Consider the following 26372-nt stretch of genomic DNA (forward strand, 5'->3'; position numbering starts at 1 on the left):
ATTGTGAAGACATGAAATACTAGTCAAGGCAGTATTAAAACCTATTCACTCCCACACTCCCAAAACTCTTGAACAAAATAAGAAGATCCTGGAACCCAAAAGCTGGGACGTGTCACATTTAAGACAAAACAGACAATTCTGCACATCCTTGAAACTCGGAAGTGTTATATTATATCATGGCCAGTTGTACACGGGTTCTTTCTCCCATCCACCCCAGTTACCTCTGCTGGTTGTCGGATGTGATTTATTCTGTGAGCATGAAATAAAACACGATTAAGGTTTTAAATTTATTAGCTGGAAGTTGAGAAAAAATCATAATGACTCGGGAATCCTTTTGGATCTGTGCTCAACTGGCTTGATTGTGTGAACGACACCACTATCATGTGATGGCCTCTGTATTGATATGTGACCGGTCTGATGTTCTGATGCAACTCACCTACCTTTATACTCACATGTTTTGTTTATCACAAAATTTTAGTTCTATTAAAAGAAGCAGCTGGTTGTTTAGACTATCATCAAAAGAAAGTCTCAGGCCCTTTCTCGTTCTTGTCATATGATCTTTGACCAATGCTGATGGAAATGAATATGGGAACAATGAATCCATGTCAGTTACATAACATTTTCCCTTGTGACCAGTTTAGGTACTACACATATAATTCTTGTGAATACCCTACCTCTATTTCATCATTGCCATAAATCAGGTATTCTTGGCTGTCATCACACTTAAAAAGAATCTCAAGATTTTCATGTGAAGTACACTTGACTGTCAACTTTCAAAAATTAGCTGTGCAAGTAATAGTGTCTTGCTACCCGTACCTCATGCGCAAGGCAGGAAAACCTCATTTCTTTCCTGTTTGGGATAGTGTCAAAAGTGAATACTATTGACAATGATAACTTGTTTTATCTTTACATGTTTGCTATAGTTGTCATGTGTTATCGTCTTTATAGTCTCTGGTTTTCCCCGCCCTGATATTGCTGGAATATTGCTAAAAGCGGCGTAAAACCATACTCTCACTCACTCACTCGTCTTAATAGTCCATTATTTGCTAGGAAATACACTTATCTGTATTGATGGGACATATTACCAAATTGATAGTGTCTAATTCTGTAAGTATTTGTACAAGTTATTGTTTTGAAACAAGTCCTAGGCCAATTTATTCATAATAGCATGTCAGTTTTGTTACTTATTAAAACCAGACCTGTATGCTATAGGATATTGCCCACAGACATTTCACTTAAAAAAACATCAAGTGTCATCTGGAATAAACGTTATAGGACAGTCAGATGGTAGAAAAACACCCAGAAATCTTCTAATTTCAAACGCCCAAACACAGAAAGAAGATGAACCATATGGCTGAACCAACATTTGCCAAGATAGAACCATCCAGTTCTGTCACCCCTTGTCTGAAGTAGACACAAATAGTATCGTCAATACATGTCCATTGCTACTTGTGTGAAGATGGCCACTTGTCCATGTCCATGACTACAGCAACATGTATGTGCCATCATGCAGTTACATTGAGTGAGTTCCACTGGTTGCATCCACCTCCTCAGTCTGTTCTGTTGGCTCCCTGAGAGACGACTTGGCATTTCTGGGCTCCCATAGTTTGAGCTGAGCCACCAGTGGCATGCCCAAGTTGACCTTGTCGGGGTACAGGATCTGGGGTGCCTCGGACCTTACTTGGTACTTGACGGATAGTGTGATGTCAAGGTCATTCTGTGGAAAGTGCAACAGTAAACAGTTATCTGTGGACTTATTAAGAATGATATTTGCATGGAAAGTGTAAGGTGTATATCCTGGATATGCTTTCTATATACTGTTCTGATTAGTATTAAAATGTAGCTGTAATAAAATGTAAAGCAGTACTCATAAAGTCATGGGAACATCTGTCATGTTTTCTCCGTTGTTTCTGTAACAGCTTGCCATCTAATTATCCTAACCAAATTTAAAGACACAAAAAGCAGAGGAACAAAATGTTCATGGTAACTACTGGACTGTGGTCAAGGTTACTGTGTAGGATGGTGTTCAAGGTTACTGTGTAGGATGGTGTTCAAGGTTACTGTGTAGGCTGTGGTCAAGGTTACTGTGTAGGATGGTGTTCAAGGTTACTGTGTAGGGTGGTGTTCAAGGTTACTGTGTAGGATGGTGTTCAAGGTAAATGTGTAGGCGGTGGTCAAGGTTACTGTGTAGGCTGTGTCCAAGGTTACTGTGTAGGCTGTGTTCAAGGTTACTGTGTAGGCTGTGTTCAAGGTTACTGTGTAGGATGGTGTTCAAGGTTACTGTGTAGGATGGTGTTCAAGGTAACTGTGTAGGCTGTGTCCAAGGTTACTGTGTAGACTTTGTCCAAGGTTACTGTGTAGGCTGTGGTCAAGGTTACTGTGTAGGATGGTGTTCAAGGTTACTGTGTAGGATGGTGTTCAAGGTAAATGTGTAGGCTGTGGTCAAGGTTACTGTGTAGGATGGTGGTCAAGGTTACTGTGTAGGATGGTGTTCAAGGTTACTGTGTAGGCTGTGGTCAAGGTTACTGTGTAGGCTGTGGTCAAGGTTACTGTGTAGGCTGTGGTCAAGGTTACTGTGTAGGATGGTGTTCAAGGTTACTGTGTAGGCTGTGGTCAAGGTTACTGTGTAGGATGGTGTTCAAGGTTACTGTGTAGGATGGTGTGCAAGGTTACTGTGTAGGCTGTGGTCAAGGTTACTGTGCAGGCTGTGGTGAAGGTAACAGTGTAGGCTGTGTTCAAGGTTACTGGGTAGGATGGTGTTCAAGGTTACCGTGTAGGATGGTGTTCAAGGTTACTGTGTAGGGTGGTGTTCAAGGTTACTGTGTAGGATGGTGTTCAAGGTAAATGTGTAGGCGGTGGTCAAGGTTACTGTGTAGGCTGTGGTCAAGGTTACTGTGTAGGCTGTGGTCAAGGTTACTGTGTAGGCTGTGGTCAAGGTTACTGTGTAGGATGGTGTTCAAGGTTACTGTGTAGGCTGTGGTCAAGGTTACTGTGTAGGATGGTGTTCAAGGTTACTGTGTAGGATGGTGTGCAAGGTTACTGTGTAGGCTGTGTTCAAGGTTACTGTGTAGGATGGTGTTCAAGGTTACTGTGTAGGATGGTGTTCAAGGTAACTGTGTAGGCTGTGTCCAAGGTTACTGTGTAGACTTTGTCCAAGGTTACTGTGTAGGCTGTGGTCAAGGTTACTGTGTAGGATGGTGTTCAAGGTTACTGTGTAGGATGGTGTTCAAGGTAAATGTGTAGGCTGTGGTCAAGGTTACTGTGTAGGATGGTGGTCAAGGTTACTGTGTAGGATGGTGTTCAAGGTTACTGTGTAGGCTGTGGTCAAGGTTACTGTGTAGGCTGTGGTCAAGGTTACTGTGTAGGCTGTGGTCAAGGTTACTGTGTAGGATGGTGTTCAAGGTTACTGTGTAGGCTGTGGTCAAGGTTACTGTGTAGGATGGTGTTCAAGGTTACTGTGTAGGATGGTGTGCAAGGTTACTGTGTAGGCTGTGGTCAAGGTTACTGTGCAGGCTGTGGTGAAGGTAACAGTGTAGGCTGTGTTCAAGGTTACTGGGTAGGATGGTGTTCAAGGTTACCGTGTAGGATGGTGTTCAAGGTTACTGTGTAGGGTGGTGTTCAAGGTTACTGTGTAGGATGGTGTTCAAGGTAAATGTGTAGGCGGTGGTCAAGGTTACTGTGTAGGCTGTGTCCAAGGTTACTGTGTAGGCTGTGTTCAAGGTTACTGTGTAGGCTGTGTCCAAGGTTACTGTGTAGGCTGTGTTCAAGGTTACTGTGTAGGATGGTGTTCAAGGTTACTGTGTAGGATGGTGTTCAAGGTAACTGTGTAGGCTGTGTCCAAGGTTACTGTGTAGACTGTGTCCAAGGTTACTGTGTAGGCTGTGGTCAAGGTTACTGTGTAGGATGGTGTTCAAGGTTACTGTGTAGGATGGTGTTCAAGGTAACTGTGTAGGCTGTGTCCAAGGTTACTGTGTAGACTTTGTCCAAGGTTACTGTGTAGGCTGTGGTCAAGGTTACTGTGTAGGATGGTGTTCAAGGTTACTGTGTAGGATGGTGTTCAAGGTAAATGTGTAGGCTGTGGTCAAGGTTACTGTGTAGGATGGTGGTCAAGGTTACTGTGTAGGATGGTGTTCAAGGTTACTGTGTAGGCTGTGGTCAAGGTTACTGTGTAGGCTGTGGTCAAGGTTACTGTGTAGGCTGTGGTCAAGGTTACTGTGTAGGATGGTGTTCAAGGTTACTGTGTAGGCTGTGGTCAAGGTTACTGTGTAGGATGGTGTTCAAGGTTACTGTGTAGGATGGTGTGCAAGGTTACTGTGTAGGCTGTGGTCAAGGTTACTGTGCAGGCTGTGGTGAAGGTAACAGTGTAGGCTGTGTTCAAGGTTACTGGGTAGGATGGTGTTCAAGGTTACTGTGTAGGGTGGTGTTCAAGGTTACTGTGTAGGATGGTGTTCAAGGTAAATGTGTAGGCGGTGGTCAAGGTTACTGTGTAGGCTGTGTCCAAGGTTACTGTGTAGGCTGTGTTCAAGGTTACTGTGTAGGCTGTGTCCAAGGTTACTGTGTAGGCTGTGTTCAAGGTTACTGTGTAGGATGGTGTTCAAGGTTACTGTGTAGGATGGTGTTCAAGGTAACTGTGTAGGCTGTGTCCAAGGTTACTGTGTAGACTGTGTCCAAGGTTACTGTGTAGGCTGTGGTCAAGGTTACTGTGTAGGATGGTGTTCAAGGTTACTGTGTAGGATGGTGTTCAAGGTAAATGTGTAGGCTGTGGTCAAGGTTACTGTGTAGGATGGTGGTCAAGGTTACTGTGTAGGATGGTGTTCAAGGTTACTGTGTAGGCTGTGGTCAAGGTTACTGTGTAGGCTGTGGTCAAGGTTACTGTGTAGGATGGTGTTCAAGGTTACTGTGTAGGCTGTGGTCAAGGTTACTGTGTAGGATGGTGTTCAAGGTTACTGTGTAGGATGGTGTGCAAGGTTACTGTGTAGGCTGTGGTCAAGGTTACTGTGCAGGCTGTGGTGAAGGTAACAGTGTAGGCTGTGTTCAAGGTTACTGGGTAGGATGGTGTTCAAGGTTACCGTGTAGGATGGTGTTCAAGGTTACTGTGTAGGATGGTGTTCAAGGTTACTGTGTAGGCTGTGGTCAAAGTTACTGTGTAGGATGGTGTGCAAGGTTACTGTGTAGGCTGTGGTCAAGGTTACTGTGTAGGATGGTGGTCAAGGTTACTGTGTAGGCTGTGGTCAAGGTTACTGTGTAGGGTGGTATTCAAGGTTACTGTGTAGGATGGTGTTCAAGGTAAATGTGTAGGCTGTGGTCAAGGTTACTGTGTAGGCTGTGTTCAAGGTTACTGTGTAGGATGGTGTTCAAGGTAACTGTGTAGGCTGTGTTCAAGGTTACTGTGTAGGCTGTGTCCAAGGTTACTGTGTAGACTGTGTCCAAGGTTACTGTGTAGGCTGTGGTCAAGGTTACTGTGTAGGATGGTGTTCAAGGTTACTGTGTAGGATGGTGTTCAAGGTAAATGTGTAGGCTGTGGTCAAGGTTACTGTGTAGGATGGTGGTCAAGGTTACTGTGTAGGATGGTGTTCAAGGTTACTGTGTAGGCTGTGGTCAAGGTTACTGTGTAGGCTGTGGTCAAGGTTACTGTGTAGGATGGTGTTCAAGGTTACTGTGTAGGCTGTGGTCAAGGTTACTGTGTAGGATGGTGTTCAAGGTAAATGTGTAGGATGGTGTGCAAGGTTACTGTGTAGGCTGTGGTCAAGGTTACTGTGCAGGCTGTGGTCAAGGTAACTGTGTAGGCTGTGTTCAAGGTTACTAGGTAGGATGGTGTTCAAGGTTACCGTGTAGGATGGTGTTCAAGGTTACTGTGTAGGATGGTGTTCAAGGTAACTGTGTAGGCTGTGTTCAAGGTTACTGTGTAGGTTGTGGTCAAAGTTACTGTGTAGGATGGTGTGCAAGGTTACTGTTTAGGAGTGTTTCTAGAGGAGCAGGACTTTGATCGTACCTTCAGTTTCTGTATGTCCTGTATCGAGTTGCGTGTCTTCCCCTCAGTCACAATTGTAGGCTGTTCAGCAATTGAGACAGTCTGACAAAATAAGAAATATTTCACTCTACAGAAAGTCATCAATGAACAAAACTACCATAACAGTTCATAACAGTGCTAGTTACTGTTTTAAATTGGTGCACTGCAAATTTTTCATAATTCCCAAAGTAGAGAAGTTCTGTTTGTAGAGAAGAAATCTAATGAGATCAAACTACAAGATCTTGTTTTTTCACCCACTCACTGTTGGAGCCCCAGGTAGGAATAGGTCTCCAGCAACTTTTGCTGGACATATCAGTTGTCAGGCTGGACATAGAGGTGACTTAATACATCGGTTGTCAGGCTGGACACAGAGTGACTTAATACATCGGTTGTCAGGCTGGACACAGAGTGACTAAATACATCGGTTGTCAGGCTGGACACAGAGTGACTAAATACATCAGTTGTCAGGCTGGACACAGAGTGACTTAATACATCGGTTGTCAGGCTTGACACAAGAAGTGACTTAATACATCGGTTGTCAGGCTGGACACAGAGTGACTTAATACATCGGTTGTCAGGCTGGACATAGAGGTGACTTAATACATCGGTTGTCAGGCTGGACACAGAGTGACTTAATACATCGGTTGTCAGGCTGGACATAGAGGTGACTTAATACATCGGTTGTCAGGCTGGACACAGAGTGACTTAATACATCGGTTGTCAGACTGGACACAGAGTGACTAAATACATCGGTTGTCAGGCTTGACACAGAGTGACTTAATACATCGGTTGTCAGGCTGGACAAAGAGTGACTTGATACATCGGTTGTCAGGCTGGACATAAGAGTGAGTGAGTATGGTTTTACAGTGCTTTTAGCACTGTTCCAGCAATATCATGGCGGGGGACACGACAAATGGGCTTCATAATTTGTACCTATGTCAGGAATCGAACCCGGGACTCCGGCGTGACGACCACCAGGCTACCCCACCACCCCTGTGCAGGAAGAACTCTGGTTACATGCAACAACTAGTCGTTACAGGCAGTCAAACATTGCTTCCAGTAACACATTCCACACAGATGTGCACCTTCATGCTGTAGTTACCCTTCTCACTGAGTCGACTCATGATGTCAAAAATGAAGACGTGACTTAATACATCGGTTGTCAGCTTTTACTAGATTGCATGCCATTGCACCCTGACTAGTCGTTCAAGTCACAAGATTGTCTGATCTCATATACTGGTCCTCATCATATAACTTACTGTTGGGATCCGAGAAATCCAGGCGGTGCACTCATCAGTCTGGCCCTTTTCCTTGACGGTGACGAACACATGGAGGACATTAGAGAAAATAGACTGAAACTCCAGCTCCAGGACGATCCCCAGCTCCTTGCTGGCCACGATGGTCTGAGAAGTCGGCTCCTCTGCAACACAACACACCCAGTTACACATGCCTCGCACCTCTGCAGCACAACACACCCAGTTACACACGACTTGGCAGTGCAGCACAACACACCCAGTTACACACGACTCCTCAGTGCAGCATGGCAACATGAACATGACACACAAAATGGTTACCAGATCACACATGACTCATACACATCTTACTGTGGGCATGTTCCTAGGCCACATGTTGACACACACAACTTACTGTGGGCATGTTCCCAGGCCACCTGTTGACACACACAACCTACTGTGGGCAAATTCCCAGGCCAACTGTTGACACACACAACTTACTGTGGGCATGTTCCAAGGCCAACTGTTGACACACACAACTTACTGTGGGCATGTTCCCAGGCCAACTGTTGACACACACAACTTACTGTGGGCATGTTCCCAGGCCAACTGTTGACACACATAACTTACTGTGGGCATGTTCCAAGGCCAACTGTTGACACACACAACTTACTGTGGGCATGTTCCCAGGCTAACTGTTGACACACACAACTTACTGTGGGCATGTTCCCAGGCTAACTGTTGACACACACAACTTACTGTGGGCCTGTTCCCAGGCCACTTGGCGCCTGTTGAAGGCCTCAGTCCAGCCATTGCGATACTGAATTGGGTCAGTGAAGGAGCGTCCTGGCTGGAGGATGTTCGTGATTACTTCAGGAATCTGTTTTCCAATAACCAGCTGTTCCTCCCCTATGTCTGTCAATGTATTGCATGAACATCAGTGAGTGAGGTGGGTTATATGATGCTTGGAACAGAATTTCAAGGTGCTGACAAATCAAGAATCTTAATGAGGGCAATCTGTTATGCTGGGAGCAGTGACATGCTGCCTTCCCATTACAACACAGAGTGACTGCCATATAGACATGTCATACAATCTTGAAATTAAAATTGAACCCACTGAAAGGGCTTGTGCTGGTAAACCATACTTGGAGGAATCAGTCTAACACACTGTGGTAAACTGTTAACATAAGTACGCAGTGTTTGGCTGAAAGTTTCTCCTTCAAAATATTCACCAAGCTAATCACTACACTTTCAGTCACATTTTAACAAGTGCATGTTGTTTTATGCCGAGTCAGCAACATTCCAGCTACAACATGGCAGACGAGAAATGGAAAACTAGTTGTGCAACGTTGGGGCACAATGCCAAACATTGAAACCGCTCCGTACCAATTTTACTTGTCTCTTAATTAGGGGTGAAACGATACAGCAAGGTCACGATACGATACATATAGAAAATCTCACCCGAGTTGATAAAAGTGGAAAAATTCCGAGGCTTGCCGAGGATTTTTGCCACTTTTATCAACAAGTGTTGATATATATGATATCAAAAGACACAAAGGGTGAGATTTTATTAATCATCCAACATCATTCTTTCAACTTTTTCAATTTGTAGACAGTAACTAGCAGTGTCTTCAGTGTAAAAAGTACTGCAAACTGCTTCAGTAGCAGAGCCATTAGTGATGTCATTTGATTGTGACGTCATGGTAACCAGTGACGTCACAATGGTCTGCAAAGCTTTGTGATGTCATTTCATTGCAGCGATATCTACAGTGGATGATAAATTGCGATAAACACATTTACGTCAAACTTCTTAACTATAAATAGTTCATAGCATGTTCTAAAGGAAAAGCTAGCTCCAGACTCATGTTTGTAGCTGCTATTTTTAGTCATGAACTTCGAACGCTATTTACACACATTTTGCAATATTAGACAGACAAAATTGCAGGGGGAGGGGGGTCATTTGCCAAGTAGTAAGTAATATATTTTAGCAGATGTATTGTCTTGTATCGATACAGAAGAAAAACGTATCATGTATTATATCATCGCATGATGTATCGTTTCACCCCTACTCCGCATAAGAGAGTCATGACCGGGAACTTGTCCTGTCCTGCCCAACACCAAGCATGGTTGCCAGGGAATGAATGAATGACTGCAGCAACTGACCGTGTCTCATGCAGGAGAAGACGTCCTCTATCTTCATGGGCAGACTGAGGTACTTCTGCAGGTGTTTCACCAGGATGCCAGATTCTCCGATCTCGTAGGCTGCCAAGCCGGCACACCTGATGACAGACACATCACTTTCAGGACTATTTCCATTCACCAAGTTCTTGGTGCAGTTTTGGCCAACTATCCAATTATGATCTATTTGCAAATTGAATGTAGTTCAAATGTAACTGTTTCCTTAATGTGCTGAAGTTCTCCCCTATGATCCAAGCAGGAATAAGCTCACCGCCTTCTTGAATCATACATCCACACATTGTAAGTTTTATACAGGTCATCTAAGACAAACTCATTTTGTGACGTTTTCAATGAAAATAAAACAACTACCAAACACAATTTTTTCAAGAACTTATCTTTCTAAATATTGTGATCATGACATGCACGTGTCCAAAATGCTGTGTCCTGGCATATCCAGTCCATGTGAACTGTGAAGTGGCCATTTGCATTTTCCCAGACATTTCACAGCGAGTGACAACAACATTGTACTTCGGAACAAGGGTGATTTACCAATCAGTGATCTCACCGCCATTGCTAAATGGAATAGGTAATATGATTGTTCTCGATCACTTACGTTGCATAACAAATGCAGGAATTTCCTTCGGAGTTGGCCCTTGGGGCTACACGAACGTTTTCCTCCACTGGTGGCCCATTCTTGTTTCTGGAAATGTCAGAATGATAATCAGACAACCAGGACCAGGACGACAAGACAACTTCTCCATCTGCTGTGACTGCAAGGTAGCTAGGCATGAACACATTACTTGGATTAACACAACTGAACATTGACACAAGGAAATTCACCTTAGTTATTTGTGTGTTGAAAGCCAAGAGGGGTGCAGGTTTTACAGGTTTCCTTTCATGAATCCTACAAGCATGGTATGTTGCTAACAAAGCAAGGTATCTGGGATTCAACGCTCATGATCCCATCACATGTGATGTCATTGATCCATGACTTGAGATCCACCATTTGTCTTGTACAATTTGGAAATCATGTGCAGCATATCGTAATAAGAATAAAGTCATTAATTGGTACGCATTGGAAACATCTCTTCTTAATGTACATACTTCTCTATACGTTTCTATGGCAGTCAGCATATATTTAGCTCATGAATCCTGTACATCTCACTAATGACATCTCACAAATTTGGCATTGAGTTACAAAGATGTATTTTTGTTGAAATACATTGTGTGTATATAAGATTCTTGTAATGGTCCACACAGGACTTTTCATGAAGTCACATCCAACATCATGAAGTCAGTACAGGGTGGCTAGGTTTCCTGTTTGTTATCTAACACCATGCTCTGCCATACTCCTCGCCAAAAGAAGTGTGAACCATAAAACATATAAAGAAGTATGTAAGTTAAGAAGAGATGTTTCCAATGTGTACCACTTAATGACAAACTAACAATCTGTCAAGTGTTACCAGAGAGTGTCTGTTCTTATCACGACATGCTGCTCGTGATTTCCAAACTTAACACGCTATAAACCCTGCAAGAAACAAATGGTGCCTCTCGAGTCATGGATCCAAGACATCAAATTGATGCAATGTTGAGCATGGCTTCACCGGATATACCAGTACACTGGTTTGTGCATTGAACCAATCTAATATCTCATGAATATGAGTAAGTCTTCATATATTAACCAACATTTATGGTATTTGCATTTCTTTTGGCAGTGAGTATATATCATGACAGCCTGACAAAAAATTAAACCAAGGCCACACAATCTTGTGATTGATATTGTGAGCAATGATCCACACCATCAGAGTTAGATGACATGCCATCTAGTCACCAAGTCTGACAACCCGATCCATTCAGTCGCCTCTTACGAAATCACAGGTTGCTGGAGGCTAATTCTAACATGGAATCTCAATGGGGAACCAGCTATGTAACCAATCAGAAAGCTGGAATTCATAACAAGTAGTCAATTGCATGTCTCGAAAAGTATTCAATGCCTCGAAAAGACGTTTGGAACCGATGGTGTTAGCCATGCTTATCAACATCGTAAAACATGAAGGATATCAGTTATTTCCCACTCTCGGTCTATGTGAACTCTCATATTTGTGTGACAGACATGACGTCACGCTGGTATGCTTTGATGTCATGAGACAATAGATGATGTCACATGCCTCTGTAACAAACATTAATCAAACTTATTGAATCAAAGTGATATCCATTTTGCCAGCTGAATGGCATGTTTATTTCAAATTTGGAATTGAGAACACAAGGAGCGTATCAAGAAAAATATTAATATGCAGTTCAAAAGATTTCCGGGATCCAATCCCATGTAGCAATGTTTTTCAACCAATCAACTTGCAGTACACATTCATGAAGTAAAAGTACTACCTCTTCCTGCAGATGTCCAGGATCATGGTGCAGATCCGAGGCTTCTTCCGCTGCATGGAGTCCAACACGGAGTCGGCACTGAGACAATCGGTTTCCTTGAAATCTGTCTGAGCATCCTCCGGTACAAAGTAGCAGTGACCCTTCTCCTCAAACCCATGGCCACAGAAATAAAACACACTGTACACCCCATCACCCAGAAGTTCACAGAATGCATCAACAGCTGCCTTCATCTCAGTCAAGGTCAAGTTCAACAAGGATACGACCTTGAAGTCAAGTCTCCGGAAGATATCGGACAAGATCTGAATGTCTGTTTTTGGAGCTTTGAGACTAATTTCACACCGGTAGTTGTAGTTCCCTATGAGAAGAGCTACTTTGTCTGTGGCTGAAGAAGAAGATGGTTATGTTCTAGTTTCATCATGGAGTGTTGGCCAGACTTTTTAAAGTGAATAACAAGATGCTACCAAGGAAGAAGAGAACAAGTCATTTTTATTCTTATCTTACCTTTCACTTCTTAAAGTTTGTCTGGATTGACAAGTTGCTTCACATAAGCATCTACTTGCACGGTTCTTGTTAAATAGATTATTCAAAGGTCAGGGGAGGTCCAGGAATGTGTGGAGAATTCATTGAGAGAGTGTTGGTGCAGTGTGGGGGGAGATTAGGAGGAGCATTCCCAACAGTAGGGAGTATTGGGTGAGCGAGTCATGGGAGAGCATTGGGGACTTGGTTTGTCGGGGATGAGTGGATGTAGGGGGAACATTGGAGCATCATGGCGGGAGTGTGAGGGTAAATACGGGGGTTATCATCAATTGGGAAGTATTGGTGAGGGGACAGTCTAGACGGAGTGCAGGGTGTTTTGGGTTGTTTTGGGAGCATCGAGCATTAGAGGATGGGAAGAATTTGGGGACGTATGTGTCAGGGAAGAGTTGAGGGAACATTCTGTGTGCAACGTGCGTTAAGGAGGACAGAATATAGTGATGTCACTGACCGGTGTATCCCCCGACCGTGTGTGGCATCGGGGATATGATTCGGAGGAAGACTGTGTTGGAGCAGGTCAGCCCCCATCTGTTGGACACCTGGCAGTGCAGCACCGCTTCCTGCCGCACGTGGGGGAGAGCCAGCTGTGGCGCTGTCGCCCCTAGCAACAACCAACAGTAACAGTTATATCCACAGCAATGTTATTTCCTCCCACAGCTGGAATTCATTAAAAAATAGGTGTGATTGTCCAACATGAAGAAATCCTAGTATCTGTGTAGGCCGAGCAGTGTGGACATGCAGGTTCTGCGGTCAATATGCAGGCTATTCCAGACTCAGCAGCGTGGTATATAGGACTTAAATATAATTATTATTGGTACACAAAGTCTATATTTTAAAAAATATCATGGTGTACGTAAAAAAATCATTTATTGTTATTATTATTGTTTATATTTTTTCAGTAAATTAACATCAAATCTCACCCTTTCATTATGTATTTTATAGGTTTTCGTGTGAAAAATTTGATTATTAGGTATTTAGAATTCAAGCTAAGAGGGGTAAGTTCCCTCTGTCAGTCTGCATTACTTATAACAAGATTACTGATGGCTGTAGAATTAACACTGACCATGACCATGAGTAAAACACCATTATTGATGGATCTTGCTATATTTTACAACATTTCAAGAAATACAGGGTAAATGAAATTGGACTGATTACATTTTGAACTGTACATTTTCAGATCAAAACACAGACAGGTATTACCAATTTCAGATATAGCATTCATAATAGAGGGCCCAATAGAGGGCGTGAGATCTGGAGACAACTTGATGAGCTTGTTACCTGGGATGGGGATGCCATCCTGAAACCACTGATACTGTAAAGGTCGTTGTCCACAGCCCTCGCAGACAAACATGGCAACGCCGCCACAGACGGCCTGACAGCTGACAGGCTGCTGGATGATCTGGGGAAGGGATCCGGCATGGGGCTGGGGTTCTGTGGTAGACAGCCATAGATTGACATACAATACTGTACAATTGTCAAGTTATATGATTGGCCATCTTTTTTAGTGACCTTCACATTTTGCAGTTATGGAGTTATTTACCTTTGCATTCCACGTTACCACTGGCTTACCATTTGCAACCATTATCACAGAGGGTATATTGACACTGGCTTACCATTTGCAACCATTATTACAGAGGGTTTACTGACACTGGCTTACCATTTGCCACCATTATCACAGAGGGTATATTGACACTGGCTTACCATTTGCAACCATTATCACAGAGGGTATATTGACACTGGCTTACCATTTGCAACCATTATTACAGAGGGTTTACTGACACTGGCTTACCATTTGCCACCATTATGACAGGGGTATATTGACACTGGCTTACCATTTGCCACCATTATCACAGAGGGTATATTGACACAGGCTTTCAATTTGCCACCATTATGACAGGGGTATATTGACACTGGCTTACCATTTGCAACCATCATGACAGAGGTATATTGACACTGGCTTACCATTTGCCACCATTGTGACAGAGGTATATTGACACTGGCTTACCATTTGCCACCATTATGACAGAGGTATATTGACACTGGCTTACCATTTGCCACCATTATGACAGGGGTATATTGACACTGGCTTACCATTTGCCACCATTATGACAGGGGTATATTGACACTGGCTTACCATTTGCCACCATTATGACAGGGGTATATTGACACAGGCTTACCATTTGCCACCATTATCACAGAGGGTATATCGACACTGGCTTACCTTTTGCCACCATTATGACAGGTATATTGACACTGGCTTACCTTTTGCCACCATTATCACAGAGGGTATATTGACACTGGCTTACCTTTTGCCACCATTATGACAGGGGTATATTGACACTGGCTTACCTTTTGCCACCATTATGACAGGCGTATATTGACACTGGCTTACCATTTGCCACCATTATGACAGGGGTATATTGACACAGGCTTACCATTTGCCACCATTATGACAGCAGGAATGCTGATTGCTTCACCGAAGTCGTTTATCACTTGGCACTTGTACCTCCCACTGTCACGAGGAGTAGCACTTTCAACCTAAACAAGGAACAACATTACGTCAATAATTAAAACAAAACAAGACAATTGCAAAATGTCTTACTTGAAGCAAGCAGAGTTACTGGTGAAGCTGCATGCAATGAGAGCTGGCAATACTACTTCAGAAACTAGGTATTTTTTGCAGTCAAGATTGGACCCAAAATAGGGACTGACCATTTGGTACCAGGAAGCGGCTACCTGAGATTTCTGTGAGAGAGTTTAGTTTTGTAGTCAATGCTTCTGAGTGAAGCAGATCAGTTATCATTATCATTTTTTTCAGGACTTTCAGCATCCCTAGCAAATATTTGTGAGGCAAAATTCTTATATTTCCTCAGTATTTTCTTGATTTTTTTTATATCCCATGCCCAGCATCTATCTAGTATTTGGTCCCTGACCTGGAAATAGGGGCATGGAGATTCTTTGTAGAACAGGTCTTCTTTAAACCATCTGTAGCGCATTGGTTGTCTCCCCTTGGCTTCACACAGCAGAAAGAAGGAATGGCCGTTGAAGATATAGCTGTCCCTTGGGTGACCGGTTATCACTGGAAGAGGACACTGATCTTCTGAAATAAAACATTCATCATTTCAATTGTCACATCATAGTATTCTATGGATATTCAACTTCACAGTGAATATCACATATACTAGTTTTGCATATAATAAAATAGGTAAAAGCATTTTATTGTTTTAACATGTTTACAAACCTCATGGAACATATTAACTCCATAAACTGAAATATTAGGTTCCCAGGTATTTTTCCTACTACAGGAATCTTTGTAAATGTTTAAGATTAAACAACCCACATTAGGAAAAGATAACCTTGTTCTGCTGAAAAAGAGAAATTCATCAAAGGGCACTCCCCACAGTGTGATCAGTTATAACAAGACATTAGCAAAACGATACATATCCACGAGGAAAATTAATTTTTTGCAAAATGGTATCAGTTTGGAAACTTCAAGTAGTCGTTAATGTTGACAAATTCAGCCTATTGGAAGAAATAATCGAATACGCAAGGTGTTATTGTACAGTTTTATGACAGAATCTTCACAGAAGCCAACAATTTGCCAAAATTTGCAAAGCTTTTCTTCTAGGACACGAAATTAACTCCACATTTCTCCACCCAGGTGTTTCTGGACAAAGGCATGAGGGCCCAGGTGCACAAAGTGACAATAGTGTAATGATGCTTGTACCACATGTATGGAAGTTATGATCGTCTTAGCACTACGACCACTTTGCGCACGTGGGTCCTGGGCAACAACATAGATACATCAGTCAGTATATCTATCAGTATATATATCTATATGGTCAGTATATCTATGTTTTCAGTTCAAGGGAAGGACACGTCTACAGAGCTGTTGGGAGTCACTTGCCTGCTGCGTGTACTGCTGGCTGATGGTGATGGCCTTTGTCCATGGGAATGTCTGTTTGTTCCAGCACTGAACACAACACAATAAACTCTATATCACAGGTGCATTTGATGTAAGCAGTCATTTTGAATCAAAGAACAAATTTTGGTTATTGTTGCATACTGACTGCTCCTTATCGTAGCGGGATGCTCCCCACGCATTGACTCATGGGATAGGGTGTCTGGCAGAATAAAATGTAGTCAGGTAGCCTGGCCCTCCACTTTTGATTAAGACAATACATTGATGTCCACTGTCTCCTGCTTCCAAGATACACTATTATTACCCTGGTCAGTGGATCAGTGTGCACTCGATTTTCATTCTCAGCTCCCTCGGGAGATCAGTGGTTACTATGGTTATCAGGGATTGGAGGATTGCCTGATGCATTCCAAAGACTAACTCTCAATAACACCCATAGAGCAGGGGCGGTGGGGTAGCCTAGTGGTTAAAGTGTTTGCTCGTCATGCCGAAGACCCGTGTTCGATTCCAAAAAGGGTACAATGTGTGAAGCCCATTTCTGGTGTCCCCCGCCGGGTTATTGCTGGAATATTGCTAAAAGCAGCGTGAAACCATACTCACTCACTCCCCAGAAAGAGCAGCCCCCTTTCTGTCATCTATTACGACAAGCTTTGGTACTACAAGGGATGTAATAGTTCCCAGGATACACATACATTACCAAATGAAATACACAAACCTGGACTTTTTGTATAAACTTTGATACTGGCATAATCTGAAAATTTGACTTGACTCTTGTCTGCACTGTTGTGAAGGCGGCAGATATACTCCCCACTGTCCTGCTCTCTGGAGAAAAAACATCCAAATTAAACATGACACGATTGTGTCTAAAATAAACCTGGAACCTGTTCCACAAAGTGATCTAGTGCTAAGTTGACCGTAACTCCCATACTTCAAAGAAGGCTCATGATCATCATAATGCTAAGATCGCTTTGTGGAACGACGTCCTGGGCGAGTTGAAGAGATGAACACTGCACACTGGTGTTCCAGGTCATACTCCTGTTACAGAAGACAACTCCTGATTGGTGCAACTGCTACCTCTTCCTACATGCACCTCTTTGTTATAGCGACACGTCTTATATCAGTCAAGTAATGGCTGTATTTTCAGAATCGTGGATCAGATGGACTGATATTTATAAAATAAAACCCAGTTACTTTGTTGTAACCAGGAATGTAAGGACGTCATTGTAGGGCTCGGAGGGACGGAAAAAAATGTATTACCCAGGAAAAAATTGAAGCACCTTGCTCTTGATCCAGCTGTAGTCGACTAAAACCGCGTTACTTGAGACAATATATGCAATACTACAACAACTCCTCCCACCCGCCAACCATCCTCCCAGCCCTACCGCACTCTCATATTGACACACTGGCAACATGGACTTCCATGTTATGACTTGGATTTAAGCTGAAATGGTTTAAAAGTCTTTGACAGGCATTTAGAAGTTGGAAGAACATGAATGCATGACATTTTTTATGGAAAACTTCTTTGATTCTTTGTAACGATGTGCTATATTAAAAATCTCTTATACCCCGCCATGAGCAAGACAGGATGCACATGGATTTCTGAGAGGCAGAATAAATCTCTTATACCCTGCTTCCAAGCAAAAAGCTGCCTGCTTTTTGGAGTCAAATGAAAGTCACACGACATAGCACAAGCTGACCTCCGCTTTTTCTATAAATTCTGAGTTTGTCATTTTAAGACATGTCAGTAAGATAAATTTGTTGCAGCAGGATCTATTTGGGTACATCCAGCCCCGACGATTGTGGCTTTTTATATATATAGTGGCTTTTTATATATATAGACTCCTGAGTAATTCTCCTGATGAAGTTGCTCCGAAACATTGTTACAAAGAATAAAAAAAGTTGTTATCCCTTTAAAGTGTCATGTATTCATGAAACTGTTTAGTGTGATTCCAACATAACCTTACTGAACATTGTTGATAGTGAACGTGCTCTCTGTGGCTCCGTCGATGATGGAGTCTCCATTAAACCACTGGTACCGGGGGTAAGGAAAGCCGGTAGCTCTGATCCGCAGAACCAGCTTCTCACCACCATACAGCTTCAGCTGGCTCTCTGGCTGCTCCTTGATCTCTATGGGTTCTGGTAGAGACACAATGTCAAAATCTGATAGATCCAGTTATATCAAAATTCTTCTATTGTACACAAGGTAGATTATTTTAGCTGAACATATACAGCATAAGAATTCTACATGTTTAAAAGAGGAATCAAGGCTAAAGACTATAAATGATTAGTAAACCATTCTAATGATAGGTGTGCCCTTGTATACCATCCTTGTATATCAACCCTGAACAAAACCCCTGAAAATCATCCCTAAATACCACCCCTGTATACGACCCCCACATACACCAACCCTGTATACTGCCCCTGTATGCCACGACCCCTGTATATTACCACACCTGCATACCACGACCCCTGTATACTGCCACCCCTGTATACCACCAACCTGTAAACCAACCCTGTATACCACCACCCCTGTATACCACCACCCCTGTATACCGCCACCACTGTATACCACCACCCCTGTATACCACCACCCCTGTATACCGCCACCACTGTATACCACCACCCCTGTATACCGCCATCACTATATACAACCAACCTGTATACCACCCCTGTACACCGCCCTTGTATACCATCACCCCTGTATACCATCCCTGTAGGCAATCCGTGTATACCACCTCTGTATACATCCCTGTATACCAACCCTGTATACCACGCCTGTATATATTGCCCCTGTATACCGTCCCTGTAAACCACCTGTGTATACCACCCCTGTATACCGCCCCTGTATACCATCCCTGTCTACAACGGATGATCAAAAACATTCTGGTTAAATTTCAATATTGAAGTAAACTGCCAGATAAATCAATAAAAACAAACCATAGTTTTTGAACTCCCTGAGAATCTTCTCAAGTTTGAGTTGATCCAGATAGTGCACAAGCTCCGTGACTTTCATTCCGCGTGCTCCAAGGGATAACAACAACTGGGTGGATGGGCTTCCATTGCTGTAGATCTGCATGGCAAACTTCTCAATCTCTGACTGACTGGCAAAAAAACACAAATACAGGAACTTCACAGACATATTCTCTTCAATAAGTGAGTGAGCGTGTGAGTATGGTTTTACACTGCTTTTAGCAATAATCCAGCAATACACTCAAGGTACATCTTGGGATAATTTGAGGCTGTATGAACCACAGAAATGGATTCAGGGGTTCGTGTAAACTTACCGAACTCCGTACCCTGGAGATAAAGAGGATGCAGAAGACGTCAAAAGTAGGGGATTGATTTGAGCCTTGAGTGAGTATTTGGGCCAAGCAAACAGGAATGACCTGAGCCTTGAGTGAGTGAGTGAGTGAGTATTTTGGGCCAAGCAAACAGGAATGACCTGAGCCTTGAGTGAGTGAGTATTTTGGGCCAAGCAAACAGGAATGACCTGAGCCTTGAGTGAGTGAGTATTTTGGGCCTAGCAAACAGGAATGACCTGAGCTTTGAGTGAGTGAGTATTTTGGGCCAAGCAAACAGGAATGACCTGAGCCTTGAGTGAGTGAGTGAGTATTTTGGGCCAAGCAAACAGGAATGACCTGAGCCTTGAGTGAGTGAGTATTTTGGGCCAAGCAAACAGGAATGACCTGAGCCTTGAGTGAGTGAGGATTTGGGCCCAGCAAACAGGAATGACCTGAGCCTTGAGTGAGTGAGTGAGTTTTTTGGGCCAAGCAAACAGGAATGACCTGAGCCTTGAGTGAGTGAGTATTTTGGGCCAAGCAAACAGGAATGACCTGAGCCTTGAGTGAGTGAGTATTTTGGGCCAAGCAAACAGGAATGACCTGAGCCTTGAGTGAGTGAGTATTTTGGGCCTAGCAAACAGGAATGACCTGAGCCTTGAGTGAGTGAGTATTTTGGGCCTAGCAAACAAGAATGACCTGAGCCTTGAGTGAGTGAGTGAGTATTTTGGGCCAAGCAAACAGGAATGACCTGAGCCTTGAGTGAGTGAGTATTTTGGGCCAAGCAAACAGGAATGACCTGAGCCTTGAGTGAGCGAGTATTTTGGGCCTAGCAAAGGGGAGTGACCTCAGCCTTGAGTGAGTGAGTATTTGGGCCCAGCAAACAGGAATGACCTGAGCCTTGAGTGAGTGAGTATTTTGGGCCAAGCAAACAGGAATGACCTGAGCCTTGAGTGAGTGAGTATTTTGGGCCAAGCAAACAGGAATGACCTGAGCCTTGAGTGAGTGAGTATTTTGGGCCTAGCAAAGGGGAGTGACCTGAGCCTTGAGTGAGTGAGTGTTTTAGGCCTAGCAAAGGGGAGTGACCTGAGCCTTGAGTGAGTGAGTGCTTTGGGCCTAGCAAAGGGGAGTGACCTGAGCCTTGAGTGAGTGAGTATTTTGGGCCTAGCAAAGGGGAGTGACCTCACCCTAGGCTAAAAGCCCTTCAGAGTGAAATTTCAAGGGATTGATTTGAGCCTGCTACATCAGCACACATGAGTTGTGAGACAGCCTGTTCCTCCTGCATATTTCATGATAACTTTCCCATGATTACAGAGGCTTCCACTTTCAAAATGCCCTTTGTTTTCAAGACCAAAATAACAATGCATATCAGCTTTTCACCTCTTCTTAGGAATTATCTCAAAGTTGAGAGGCTCTCTTGTCACCAAAGTAACACTTTATCAAGTTAAACAGTATACTCACTGATTTACATATGGTTCACCAGTGTACCAGTTTGTGTGTTTATAGTTTAATGCCAGACTCAGCAATATCCCAGCTATAAGACAATGGCCTGTAAATAATGAAGTCTGGACCAGACAATCCAGTGGATGACATAATGAGCAACAATCCCAGCCATCGGGGTATGTCGACACCCCATCAACCAAGTCACTGAGTCCATTAAGTCACCTCATACAAACAACATATAACAATAACAAAATATTGCTTTTCACACTTTTTTCCTCATATAGTGTTGGCTGAATCCATAAATTAATTCAATTACTCTTTCATTCAAAAAACTTTGTGTCTGTTCATGTTGACTGAGGTAAAACCTGTACTTCACTGACTTACTTGAAAACATAGGGCTTCTTGAGTATTGCCGCTAAGGCCCTCCAGTTCTGTGATTCAGGTGCGGTGTCAAGGTCATCACGAAGCTGAAGCATCACCTTCCCATTGAGGCTGCCGATATTGTCGTTAGCCGGGACGCGAAGTGTCATCTTGTAGCTGCGACAGAATACTTCCACATTAACACATGTTAACTATCATTGTCTTCATGATCTTATCTTAATGATAATAGTAATTATGCCCAAATCTACAAAGTAGACACAATTTATGGATAACAACTTCTTTATTAAACCGTAATAGTGACATTTCTTTTAACCATTGTCAAACAAGAGTGATAAAAAAAACAAAAAATCATTTCTTCAGCATTTTCAAAATTGTCATTGACTAAAAGAGTTCCATGTCTGGCTTGATCCAGTTAGTCTGTTTGATGTTTGCTGCTAACACTGCACTCAGCAACTGAGTATCTGTTGTTGCAACAGGCAGACGACACTACCTGCTCACTGGATGGAGTGATGCTGCTACCCAGCCTTTCAGATACTGAAATGTTTTCCTCTTAAAAGTAAACACAGACCTCTGACTCCACTTGGTACGAATATTGGATAAAAATAACAAATGTCGTCCAAATCCTTGTGAAACAACAGTTGATACACTTCAAAGAAATCGCTATGAGTAGAAGACATCATGTATCCCGTTATATGTACAAATGACCACCTGAGAGTACTCAGGGGCTGTCAAAAAAGTAAGTCATTTGGATATCCAGCTGCAGGTCTCAAAGTCACAACCGCTATTTATTAGTCAGTCATCACTTGGCTACTAAAAAAGACAAAGCTGCCATTTACTCTTTTCATAAATATCACCATAATATCTTGTAATTGTCAGCAACTCTAACATGCAATAAAATAAAAAGTTTAAAAAAATTTAATAAGTGTTAACTGTAATGCTAATTCCTGGGGATTTACCTATTTCTATTTGGCTTACTGTGGACTCTGAGTAACCATTCTGGGAGGTTGCAGTCACAGGATTTAAATTACCTAAGATTTCTACGAGTTCAAATAGTGATAAAATATTACAATACTGTCCCAAATATTTGAAATTCTACTATCCCTAAGGATACCTTTAACATCAGAAAAACTGTGTTAGTGGGCTAGTGATAATTTCCATCCCTGTTGCATACGTGAAAATGAGTTACCACTGAATCAAAATCTATCAACAATGATCAACAGCAAATACAAATTTATAGGATGTCATTGTAAGCTTGATGTGGTAGCATTTCAGTTATATCACAGCGTGTCAGTTTGATGTGGGAGTATTTCTGTTATATCACGGCGTGTCAGTTTGATGTGGGAGTATTTCAGTTATATCACAGCATGTCAGCTAACAAAGATCTGAGGACATCCCATTACGGGTCATGTCAGAACGACCTCTCGTGAACTTTGACTGATCAATGAAATGACTGACAAGAAATCGACATAGCCAATCAGAAGGCAGCTTTCTCGAGCTTTACGACACTAGTTTCAAACTGGCAAATACGCTTCGAAACCTATTTTGACGTATTCACGGTTCAAAAGTTTAAAACCAATAAAAAGAACATTCTGGAATGGCTTATAGATTGTATGGACATAATCATAAAACCTGTAACTGTTGTTCGGAGTACCATCTGTTAAATATTTCGAGGTTGCATGATTAGAAAACACATTCCGTCTGTCACTTTCATGATCTGGAAAGCAACGCTCTGATTGGTTGGATGAAAGGTCGTTCTGACGTGACGCGTAATGGGATGTCCTCAGATCTTAGTTAAGCGATAGTGAGAACTGAGATCTGATTTTAATGAGATTGGTTTTATCACGGCATGTCAGTTTGATGTGGAAGTATTTGTGAAGCCTTCCTCTTATTAAGGATGGGGATTTCCTGAACCAGATTTAGTATTTGAGTAAAGAAAATCATAACATAGAGAATATAATGTTATGTGCTTGCCACCGTGGCTATGTAGCAGGGCATGATGTCATCCCACAGATGACATCCTTACCTTGTCCGCTTGCTGATGGGGTTAACCTCTTTGGTCATGTGGACAAGGCATCCGACCTCAGATCAGAAGGTCTGTGGTTCGAATCCCATCACGGGACTTGGAAATTTTATGGCCGCTTCACTGGCGCCCAACGTGGGGCTGAGCACGTTCATATTAGATTTGAACAAAACAAGCCTCAGTACCCTACTAGGCAGCCCAGGACGCGCCTTCTGTTGACGGGGGAGCATGTAGCAGGGCGTGGAGGCATCCCACAGATGACATCCTTACCTTGTCAGCTTGCTGACAGGGTTAACCTCTTTGGTCATGTGGTCAAGGCGTCCGACCTCTGATCAGAAGGTCCGTGGTTCGAATCCCATCATGGGACTCGGAAATTTTATAGCCACTACTGATACAACTAAATTAGTTCTAAGGATTCAAACTTCAATACCTTTTTTGCATACCATGGACATGCAGTGCAAATTATTTGCATCCATTCCTAAATTATATACATAACACTTTGATTGTTGATATTATAGTTATCATGGCAGTACACATGTGAAAACAATAGAACATACAACCAGTTTACACATACCCAGTACATATACAGAGGTTGTTATACTAATACAGGATATATACCATTCAAAAATACACAAGTGTGATAACCTCTTTATCATTTAGTGTCATTCTTAAATTCTGTCTTTGAAAGGCATAGTATTCTCTTTTCTCCAAATCATATATTTGTGAAGCCTTCCTCTTATTAAGGATGGGGAAAGGCCTAGTATTCTCTTTTCTCCAAATCATAGCAAGTTTTCCAGGAAATTGCTCACTAATTAATATCACTTCAGAAGATCAGTGATCAGTCTATCAAACAGTGACAAAAAGTGATATAGTTCCAGAGGAAACCTGTTTCTTTTTAGACACTGGCGTAGCTACATATAGGCAAAATAAGAAGTGCCTACAGTGTGCACATATTTATCCTACTTGCCTTTTGCAGAAGTCCATTGGTCTGCCTGCCTGCCCACTTGAGTAATTTGCCTTTATCAAAGGGAATTTATAAGCTACTCTAATCTATAAGACATCACATTATCTCAGAGTCTGCCTGGCCTGTCATGATGTTACTAAATGCAGTCTTATGTCCACACAACAATAAACTGAAACCAGGAAACAAAGCTAACTGTCTTAAAATGGGGGAAAAAACCCAAGCAGCAGAGATCCACAAGTCCAGATAGGGAACTGATTCCGTCAGTGTCCTCACGAAATTGTTTTGCAATATATATTTCCAAACTTGCAAAATGCAACAGCTGTGTGACTCTTAGAGAATGAATCAATGATCACGTGGACAGACGTCATAATTGATGCATGAAATAACAGACACCCGAATTGGCCAATACGCTGTAGGTACAATGAATATCATTGAGAGTCCTTTGGGATGCAGTATATTGTTTCTGTGTCCATTCTAAACATTTGTGTGTACTGGACACACAATTGTGGGTGCATACAACCCTGGTTAATTCTGACTTGATCGCCAATATACAAGGACCATGCTATCATGTTTCATGTTCATCCTGCTGAGAAACCTACCCCATCATATGAAAAATGATGGTATGTAAACAAGGAAATAAAGGAAGATCATCATCAAAGCTTGGTCTCCCTATCATGTTTACTGTGATGTAATTTTAAGTCGACACCTATTATCGATGTCCACTAAAAATAATGTAAATTTTATGTTTGACAGACAGAGCATAATCTGTAAATCCACACTGGTCTTTCTATTTAGGTCTGTGCTCTAAATGGTATCCATCGACAAAAAGACAAGATGATTTAACTTGAAAAGATTTAAAGAATCTATCATAATTGATGTCATGGAATCAAGTAATTATCTGTTTTCATAAGACAGCTATGAGATAAATTGCAAAGAACAATGATATAACAAATGGTTGATTTCATGATAAAACATTTTCTATCATGACATCATTTCTGGAGATTCGAACATGCACTTGCAACTTGATGACGTCATAACTTGGACAACATAATTTCTGAAAGGGAAGTGTCTCGTGAGTTGTTCCCCATAGATGTGGCTTGGCAACGTAGATGAATGCAAATTGGATGAACTATCGCATGCAAGAGTTGGAGATACAAGTGCTATATTGGGAGAAAAGATGCAGATAATTGACGGGAAATACCAAACATATCACACACACACACACACACACACACACAAACCCCTGCGAAAATGGACTTGTCCAACATCAGAATGTATTCAGGGACTCATCATTATCTAAATGTATCTAAATATGGGTAAATATTTTTAAAGCTTGTACAATTTATTAACATCATTAAAGAGGTTGTACAAAATGTTGATATCTCACATAAGAAATAAACGACACATAGGAGGCGTTTATCATACAGATAAAACACTGCAGGGAGAATAAACCATGAAGGTTCAACATGGCTAATGTTGTATTAAAATACCACGGTACATGGTCAAATGAAAATAAACATGATGGATGTTACCACTAACAACAGGATATAGGCTATTGGGCCGAAATTTACATATAAATATAAGTGTTTCTCCATTCATTATCACTTGATCACAATCTGTCTCTCTAATTACACATTTCTTTCCATTTCTATGAGCTGTTTTCAACAACTGGGAAAGTAGAAGTAACAAATACCTATTGCTTAACTTTTTCATAGTTAATAGGAATTATACAAAAACAATTCTGGTTAAAGACGCTAAACAGAAATACGGCGAATCTTACCTTTATTATAGATAAAGCAGATATTATTATGACATATCTGTTACAGACAGATGCTATTAGATCACTTCCAACCAGATTGTTTACAACAAGTATCCATCAAAGGTATGTCATCACATAAGAATCGCAACACGTTTTGGGGTACTACCAGGAAGTAAATGACAAAATCAACTCTGCGTCCAATCAAAATAGGACATCTATTTTAGGAACCCAAAGCAGCGTCAAGAAAACTGTTTGTGTGTGTTGTCATT

At 42.1% G+C, this 26372-nt stretch overlaps 1 protein-coding gene across 1 annotated transcript; it reads right to left on the bottom strand.

Annotated features, from left to right (window-relative positions):
* Nucleotides 1–300: 300 nt before the first annotated feature.
* Nucleotides 301–26256, bottom strand: LOC139450117 (mucosa-associated lymphoid tissue lymphoma translocation protein 1 homolog). The gene is made up of 17 exons (XM_071231810.1): nt 26125–26256; nt 21364–21516; nt 19196–19359; nt 18223–18394; nt 16974–17080; nt 16247–16312; nt 15273–15439; nt 14775–14877; nt 13618–13770; nt 12791–12940; nt 11806–12187; nt 10034–10120; nt 9406–9521; nt 8002–8157; nt 7270–7430; nt 5993–6073; nt 301–1717 (listed from the first exon to the last, which is right to left on the bottom strand). The coding sequence occupies exons 2-17, from the start codon at nt 21507–21509 to the stop codon at nt 1514–1516; spliced, it is 2415 nt and encodes an 804-aa protein (XP_071087911.1). The 5' UTR covers nt 21510–21516; nt 26125–26256; the 3' UTR covers nt 301–1513.
* Nucleotides 26257–26372: the final 116 nt, after the last annotated feature.

This window comes from Haliotis cracherodii, unplaced genomic scaffold (assembly GCF_022045235.1).
Source record: "Haliotis cracherodii isolate W230 unplaced genomic scaffold, xgHalCrac1.p SCAF_1, whole genome shotgun sequence".
NCBI classification, from domain to species: domain Eukaryota; kingdom Metazoa; phylum Mollusca; class Gastropoda; order Lepetellida; family Haliotidae; genus Haliotis; species Haliotis cracherodii.

Excerpts from the sequence above, each read along its gene's own strand:
- LOC139450117 (XM_071231810.1), bottom strand. The coding sequence starts at position 21,509 with ATGACACTTCGCGTCCCGGCTAACGACAATATCGGCAGCCTCAATGGG. Across the intron at positions 16,313-16,973 it reads AGTTTATACAAAAAGTCCAG|TGCTGGAACAAACAGACATT; the intron begins GTTTGTGTATTT and ends TGTTGTGTTCAG. Across the intron at positions 6,074-7,269 it reads GGATTTCTCGGATCCCAACA|ACTGTCTCAATTGCTGAACA; the intron begins GTAAGTTATATG and ends TTATTTTGTCAG.